The 8,821-nt window shown below is 41.0% G+C and overlaps 1 protein-coding gene across 5 annotated transcripts in view; it reads left to right on the forward strand.

Annotated features, from left to right (window-relative positions):
- The first annotated feature begins 518 nt into the window (after positions 1 to 518).
- shox (shox homeobox) overlaps positions 519 to 8,821 on the forward strand; it is an 8,368-nt gene continuing 65 nt past the window's right edge. The window contains exons 1-6 of one of the 5 annotated variants that reach the window (XM_034109502.2): positions 519 to 901; positions 2,516 to 2,724; positions 5,819 to 5,882; positions 6,016 to 6,122; positions 8,155 to 8,367; positions 8,721 to 8,821. The exon at positions 8,721 to 8,821 is cut by the window's right edge and continues 65 nt beyond it. In XM_034109502.2, coding sequence (XP_033965393.1) covers positions 661 to 901; positions 2,516 to 2,724; positions 5,819 to 5,882; positions 6,016 to 6,122; positions 8,155 to 8,367; positions 8,721 to 8,810 — 924 coding nt within the window. In that variant the 5' untranslated portion in view covers positions 519 to 660 and the 3' untranslated portion in view covers positions 8,811 to 8,821. Of the gene's footprint in view, positions 902 to 2,515; positions 2,725 to 5,818; positions 5,883 to 6,015; positions 6,123 to 8,154 lie in introns of all 5 variants that reach the window. The other 4 variants (XM_034109504.2, XM_034109503.2, XM_034109505.2 and 1 more) reach the window with 4 other exon arrangements.

The raw sequence follows: 8,821 nt of genomic DNA on the forward strand, positions 1-8,821 counted from the left end.
TATTTTTGTATTTGTTTTTGAATGTGTCCTAAGACTTGTATAATACGACATCATTTTGAAAGTACAAGTCCACTCAGCTGACACAACAGATAGGTATACTTTGTGGACCGAGTTGCCCATAAAATAGCTTTAATAACACATTATTCTACTCAACAAACACCAACAAATCATGGGGCAATCCCACAAACCCAGCATGTGTATCTTCTAATCGCGTTAATTGAATTTTCGCCGAATTAATTAGACATAACAGCCATATACAGCCTCCTCGCAGGAGAGAGCCACCGTAGGCATTTTAATGACCCGTAATTCAATTAACCGCCTCCATCAGCTCCATCATTGATTTGTGGAGGAAGAAGAAGAAAAAAAAGCTGCTGAAAGTTGAATTCTGCAAAGTCGAGCCGGCCTGTAATTGCTCAAGACACAGAGATCGGAGGGAAGAGGGGTGGGGGGGCTGGGCTGAGGTGGCCGTGTATAAATAGTGTGCTCTCAAATACACAGTCACAACAGCAGGAGTGATCTCACCTCCTCTCCACCCCTTCTATCTGTCGCTGCTGCCAGCCTCCAAAAAGAGCGTTATAGCAGTGCTGGTAGAGACACGGTGAGGTACAACTCACGGTGGATTTCCCTGACCAGGACCACTACTGAGCGACAGAGCCGACCATGGAAGAACTTACGGCATTCGTGTCGAAATCTTTCGATCAGAAAACCAAGGAGAGCAGCAAAGAGAGTATCACGTACAGGGAAGTTTTGGAGAGCGGCTTGACAAGGGCGAGGGAGCTGGGCAGCCCGGAGACAAACCTGCAGGACATTACGGAGGGCTGCCCGGCGCATCTGTTCAAGGACCAGGTCGAGCTGGAAAAGGACAAACTGAAGGACTTTAGCGTTTCGAGGTCGAGCGACGGTAAGGTTTTGATTTAATTTTAAGAAAATGTTGCCGTTTTGTGTCGGGGAAATGTCTCAAGTTCAGTTGTTTTGTATCGACAGCGACGTTTCCGCTTTTACAAATGCCCGAGAATCCGTGCGTAAAATTAGTTTACGTTACGGTTCGCGTAAAGTTAAAGTAGATTTGGAAAGTTAACGTTTTATTCTGTTGCTACACAGATTATTTTACAAAGCAGGAGGTGGGCCCTTCGTCTGGTCACCGTTTTAACTATTTGATGATTGTTGACAGACGTTCAGTGTTTGGCCAAACGAAAAATCATATTACCCTTTCATATCTTTTTTACAATAGTATTATATATGTGACTTTGATTACTGAGTTCAACCCTATTATAGTGGCAACTTAACATTGTTTGCCAACACGAACATATTTAGCCACTTTTCCTTACATTTAAGGTACTTTCATTGCCGAAGAAAATCATAATAAAGTGTATGGGATCGTTCTCCTCCAATGTTTCTTCTCTTATCTCTTACAATAATTTCTGAAAAATAAATGTCTGTTTGGCATCTTTTACAAGTGTAACTGAAAAACGATTGTCATCGTGTTACATTTAAAAGATATGGCTGATGCCATAGTCTGCTGCTTTTGAAAATGGAAATACTTTCAGCTGTTACATTTCTGTAAATTAAAAAATGTACCACAGAAAATGTTCTAAATATAGATATTTTTCAAAACAAATTATGTCAATTATTAATGAAATAAAAAGTAAAGACAAACAGCAGAACAGGACACGTTTTACTGAGCAGTCAAAAAGTGTGCAGTGTGAAGAATCTTAGACAATTATTAATCCTAGCTTGTTTTTACATTTATCTTACAGGCAAAGTGAAAATGGCTCAGTATTATTAACCATACTATCATTCTATTTCTTTTTTTGGTTGATATTATTGCAAGATAATAGAAGAAGACAGTTATTTATGCGATGGGATTGGCATTTAATAATTTGAAATATATAATATTAAACTCATTTTAGTTAAATGAAATAACCTCATCTGACTACAAACATGGGACCAAACAAGCCAGTAATTGCAGCAGTTTGTGTTCATGTCGGTTTAAATAAATGTTAGTACAATGTAGTACAGTATACAATGTTATGAATACTATACTGAGAATGTGTTACACTGAAAATACAGGCATTTTAAGGATATAATGAAAAAAAGGAAATTACATTTTAGGACTGACTTTTTTTAAATTAATAGCCCGAAATAACCCCTGCCTGCTTTACGGAGGCGAGTAATTAGGCCTACATCTTTCTCATTTTGCCGGAGCTTAATTCTCTGCTCTTTAAATCGCTTATCCTTATTAGGCTTACATGGCATGTAAAGACTGATTTACTTTCATATCGGCACTGACCTTACAGCACTGACTTATGGAGGCTGGAAATGCAGCCACAGGCCCCTCTCTCTCAGAAGAAGTAGGCTGTGTAATGTGTGTTGCTGCCAATTTGCCAGGCCTTAGGCCCCTGACAGGGCCCAGTGCAGGGGGTCAGGACGGGGAGAGATAGTGCATGTTTCAGTAAAGTCCGGAATTTAAACGCATCTTATTTCCTTTATTTTTTAACCATGGTCCGGTTAACAGGGATATACGAGTGCAAGGAGAAAAAGGAGGACGTGAAGTCGGAGGATGAGGACGCACAGGGCAAGCTGAAGCAGCGGAGGAGTCGCACTAACTTCACCTTGGAGCAGCTCAACGAGCTGGAGCGGCTCTTCGACGAGACGCACTACCCGGACGCGTTCATGCGGGAGGAGCTGAGCCAGCGGCTGGGTCTGTCCGAGGCCAGGGTGCAGGTGAGGATCCCCTCCTTCCTCTTCCTCTCTTCCTCTCTCCCTCTCTCCCTCCTATATCTGATTTATAATGCCAAACACGGCGAGGCTGCTGTGAGAGCAAGAATCGATGTTTTTCTCGTTATATTCTTGCAAGGGCTGTGTGTCAGTGTGGAAATATTCTCGGTGTTTTTGTGGTTATATTAGGATCTCTGTAAACTGTTGTATTTATTCAGAATGTTATAGATCTTACACAGTAGGTGTTGATGTTTTTTTAGTGTCTTCGCAATATGTGGGAGTTGTGTTGATAAAAAACCAAAATATTGTGCCATTTGAAAAAGACTATTATGGATTTACCGAAAAGTAACACGAAGGCCTAATACACTGCTTGAAAAATATATAACAACTATTTGACAAAGATGCAGTTAATTGTTTCTTTTCTTTTTTGGGCATTACTGTTTTGCAGTGTGACCTCATGCTGATAATGTCTTCGAGCTTGTCAAAAAAATTAAATAATAATGAAGCCCTTCATGCGTAAAACAGCGTGAGCCACATGTCATGTTTATATCATACACAACGCTTTACTTGTTTTTTTTGGAAGATATCTCTTTGTGTTTCGTGTAACATGCAACAAAATAAATAAAACAAATATCAATATCTAATTAGTCTTAGACAGGATGACCTTAAAAACCTAGGAGATAAATGATGCAGCCCCTGTTGTGAGAACATCTGAAATGTTCTTATATTCCTTTGGGGATTTATAAAGTGTCTGTGGTAGCTCACTCAATAGTGTAATTTTTGAGGAATCTATAATGTTTATTTAGTTGTGGAGTCTTAATAACCCCGCAGGAAGTAGGCTAACAATTCCACTGCAACAGTTCAGTTGTACAACATTCTGCAACAAAAGTCTCTTTTAAGATTTGTAGGCTTGCAGATTGAAATTAATCAAAATTTAGACTGAATATTTAATCACATTTACCCATGCCTTCTGTGATGTTAACAAGTAGTTAAAAAATGACGAAAAGGGGAACATCTATACTTTATAACAGAGTGTGAGTTCAGTGATATCCAACACGTGTGAGGTGCTGTAAATCACCCGGGATGTAACAACCTTCTGAACCTGCAGCAGTGGGCCTGCAGAGCCAACAGCCTGCGATCCCAGAAGCCTTAGGGGAGAAAAAAAAATCCAACCAATGATTAAAATGAATGAAGAGCCTGAATGGCTGCTTCAGGGGACGCACTCTTATGTCAACTCGTATCGCTCCTCATTTTCTTTGTAATATCTGCCATTGGCTTGATGTAGTGTCCCCATAAAAACAGATTAGAAATAACTCAATTCTGGCCCAACTCTGCTGCTGCTGTTCAGCTAATCAGATGAATAAAACCCGTCATAAGACCACAGACTACTATTTTGAGCTCGGGCTTGGTTGACAATTCCGGATACCATTGCATTTATCAGCCTAATAAAGTGTATAGCTATACGTGTTAAAATAATGTTTGCTGTACATATTTGACAACGACTCAACGCCTGCCTGTTTGTTTACCGTCATCAAAGCGACTGACAGAGCACGTTGATGGTCGGAAAAATAAATCCTTTTAAAGGCACTTTTTTCGATGTTGTCTCCAGATTTAGTGAGAGTGAATTGCAGCAGGGTTGTTGCAGGCTGTGAACCTGCGCTCCGAGCAGCTGTCAATGAATCTAATTGAAAGTTATGAGAGCTTGGTGAGGAGCAGGCAGTAATTCAGTTAGGACTAATATCTTTGGGTTTCTGGCGCGCTGCTAAATTAAATGTCATTATTCACTGTCTCTAATAAAAAATCAAAAAGGAAATGAGATTAGGGTATTTGTGAAGCGCATCATTGAGTGGCCCTTAATGAAGAAATAACTGTCTGAACCAGTGTAGTTCACTTTGCTTAACATACTGGCACGTAATTGGAATTGATCCCGGGCCCGTCTAATATTAGCCCTGATTTATCTGAGGGATTACTGTGCGTCTATGCAGAATCACCTGGGATTTTCATAAACACCTTTTCCACCACCACTTAACGCTGTAACAATGATCACTTAGCGCCCTTTCATTCATTACAATTTACAATATATGCCTTCACTTCCCACAATGATAATACAAATACAATGATGTTCTTTAATTGGTGAAACATGTAAAAAGTAGCCTACCTTGAATTTATGCTAGTTACATTACAATGATTAAAAAAATCAATTATGCTCTTTATTGTCCCAAATATACAATATTTATAGGATCAGTTTTTGAAAGATGGTAACATTATTTATTTATTATTTCACTTGACTTCGTTTTTCTCTAATGGACAGTTATTGCTCTCTCATCGACACAATGCTGAGCGCGCGCAGCTCAAAATGGCTCCACGGCACCTCTTCATCATCATCATCATCCTCCTCATCATCATCCTCATCAATCTGTGTGCCCTTTGTGGTCCCGCGACCAGCCGCTAATTTCGCATCTGTAAATGATAATCGTTGCGGGGGTCGAAGGGGAGGGGGGATATAATGTGATTCACCGAGGCAAATTAGGTTGATGATGATTAACAACGGGCCGCAGCCTGCAGCTTCAAACACAGCCAGCTAATTGGAAGGTGCTCAAGGAAGTTTTCTAACCCCCCTTTTTTAAGACATCTTAAAATATCATCATTGTATTATTATTTTTAATATCTCTGGATATTTTGGTGGCGATATTTTGGTTTATTATTATTATTATTTTGTATATGAATACCCTTTCGTTCTTTTGGAGGTATATCACAATTATTGTGACTTTATGCTTCTGGATTTTTCTGGGGTGTTTATACAAATGTGTTTAACAATTTCTGGCCTATTTCATATCCTGTAAAGATTTTCTATTTTTCTCTTTATAAAATATATGGCTTTCATATAAGCAGCTAGATAATATTTCAACTGCTTATATTTAACCTTACTGTTTATTTATTTTGGGCTTTAAATAAACGGAATGTCCAAAAATAATAATATAAGTATCCAATAGTGTACCAAATTTTGAAAAAGGAATTCAAAAACTAGATTTGTTTGTTTGTTATTTAAAACGGTGTTTATTTTTGTTTCCTTATAAATAATTTCCTTTTTCAATTACAGGTCTGGTTTCAGAACAGAAGAGCAAAGTGTCGAAAACAAGAAAACCAGATGCACAAAGGTAAATGTAAATGTCATTTTATTTCCTCTTTAATGAAAATATTTATTTGTTTTCATTTTGCAATTTCAAACTTTTCTTCTGCATGCACAAAAGAACCTCAAACATCTCTTATAACACCCGCTGTCTGGCTGTCTGACAGACATCTTTCCCTTCTCTCCAGGTGTGATCCTGGGCAACAGTCACCTCGACGCCTGCAGAGTAGCACCCTACGTCAACATGGGTGCCCTCCGGTTGCCCTTCCAACAGGTAGGCCACATTCTTCTATCAGAGATAACAAAGCTGAGAAACACAAACCCGGTCAGATTCACATGAACAAAAGTTAAACATGCAGGCTAAAAGATGATTACTCAGCATCTTTTAATGCAGGGCTGAAGACAGTGGAATCTGTAGAACCAGGTCAAAGTGAGTCTGTGGTCCCCAAAGTAGGCTGTCTATATTTGTACATTCACATTAATCTATAGACCATATGCAGCTATTGCAAGACTGTGTGTGTGTGTGTGTGTGTGTGTGTGTGTGTGTGTGTGTGTGTGTGTGTGTGTGTGTGTGTGTGTGTGTGTGTGTGTGTGTGTGTGTGTGTGTGTGTGTGTGTGTGTGTGTGTGTGTGTGTGTGTGTGTGTGTGTGTGTGTGTGTGTGTGTGTGTGTGTGTGTGTGTGTGTGTGTGTGTGTGTGTGTGTGTGTGTGTGTGTGTGTGTGTGTGACCTCAGTGCACCTTTCACCTCCTGGCCGTGTGCAGAGGGCTGAGCTTCAGGGAGAGGTGGACAGACATTTGATCTGCTGCGATCTGCTCCTGCATCCTGGATGCTGTGTTGTCTGCTTGACCCTCGTGAAAAGCAGCGGCCTAATTAAGCCAACAGTGCGGCAGGCAAGCACATAAAAGAGATGATGAAAGCGGTGAATGGAGTGGGCTCTGATGGATATTGGCGTTGAGCTGCACTGGCAGGGGTGGAGGCTCGAGGCCTGCATACCGAGATAGGCTTGCTGTTTGAGGTTGAAATAGGCAGTGGGCAGCACGCTCAGACTGCACTGACATCACAATGCAGCATACGCATATAAAACAAGTGATGGTTAGAGGTTTGGTTGATTAAGGTGCATGACTTGGCCCTAAAACCTTTGTGTCTCATACTTAGTAGCAACTGAAAAGTAAGGACAATTCATTGTAATTAACATAAGAAGCTGAGATGCTTGTTTCTGTTAAAATACGTATATAAGGAATCTAAAAGGACAAGATTATAAAATGTCCACCACCTGTTTTATCAGAGTCGGATCAGTTCCCGTCATTTCCCCTCCACAAAACCAAGTTTCAAGAATTGCATTTGTTTTTCCATCAGTGCTCATGCATTTTAATCAGATGTAACCGCACTATACATTTGGAAATTATCAGTCACAGCTGCAGTTTGTTACCCGAATGTTGGTAAATGAGATGTGTGGAAACGCTGGTTGTTTGCGGGAGGTTTTGTTTGGATGCAATGGCAGCGCTGCTAAGCAACGATACATTTGTGGTTTACTTACATTTTCCCTTTCATTTAACAACTTCAACTTAAGTCATTTTCAGTCATTTTAGTCCAGTATGAAAGGGTGCAAAGTGAAAAAATAATATTTAGTCAAGTTCAAACTTTGACTTTATCCTTCTATTTTGTTTGGAGAGGAAAGCAAGGAATACTTTAGTTTTCCCACTTCTGCCTGTGGTGTTTGAAACACATGAGAAATGGCAACATGCTCCACGCTCCCTCTGAAGTGAGTGGATGCTTAATTTTCACCTACTTCTTATAAAATAATTGCCAAGAATGTGAAAACTGATATGCTATGCTCCTTATGGTTTCTTTTTTCCCCTTGACTCAGGAATATGTCTGGATAAATATTTATAACTCCAAATATGTGAATATCTTTTTAGTGCAAAATTGTTTATTTATGCAATTGAATACATAATCAGGATAACAAGACTGCATATTTCCAAGGGTATAACGGAGTCCTCAGTCTGAATTAAACAAATCTGTTCTGGGTCCTAGAAAGACTTTGATTCTGGATGATTAAATTGGATGTGGTGTCTGAAAGCAATGTATGATTCATTAACTTTTAGAATAGCTGACATGAAAAAAGGGTAAAGCGCAGAGTGCAGCCCTAACTATTTTCTTAGAAAACACACTGTAAGCAACAGCCTTGAGGGGGAATGTAATACTCTCAGCCTGTGAAACCTAAATCCTTAACACACACACTTACACGCACACACGAGGCCCGAGGCGCCCATGCTGACTAACTTTCTGTGTTGCTGTTCTGCAGGTCCAAGCCCAGCTCCAGTTGGACGGCGTGGCCCACTCCCACCCCCACCTGCACCCTCACCTGGCTGCTCACGCTCCCTACCTGATGTTCCCTCCTCCTCCGTTCGGACTACCAATGGCATCGCTCGCCGAATCGGCCTCGGCAGCAGCGGCGGTGGCGGCAGCTGCCAAAAGCAACAGCAAGAACTCGAGCATCGCCGACCTGCGACTCAAGGCAAGAAAACACGCCGAGGCTCTGGGACTCTGACCCCTGCGGGCTGCCCCTCCGCTCGCCTGATGCCCATAATCGCCCCTCACACAAGACTGAGCCTGTGAAAGGGCCGTGACACTCACAGCTAAAACTAAACTAAACAAAAACAATGAGTGAGAATGAAAGGGAGGAACACATACAGAGAGGGGGGAGAGAGAGTGTGTGTGAAAGAGAAAGAGGGAGAACAGTGGAGGAGGAAAATAAAAGAGAAGGAGGGAGCGAAAAAATTGTCACAAAACCAGCTGCCAAAACAAACCACTTGTAGAGAACGGTAATTAAATACCAATGAAATCACCTTTTACTTTTCGCCCCAACAGGCAGGACTTCTGCGGGGCCAGTGGCTCAGTCCACTCCAGGCCCAGATCACATCCCAAGGACCGTACAAACACATGTGGATGTCTGTCTGAGGGCCAGGCCG

The sequence above is a fragment of the Pseudochaenichthys georgianus genome, chromosome 21 (assembly GCF_902827115.2).
Source record: "Pseudochaenichthys georgianus chromosome 21, fPseGeo1.2, whole genome shotgun sequence".
Lineage (NCBI taxonomy): Eukaryota > Metazoa > Chordata > Actinopteri > Perciformes > Channichthyidae > Pseudochaenichthys > Pseudochaenichthys georgianus.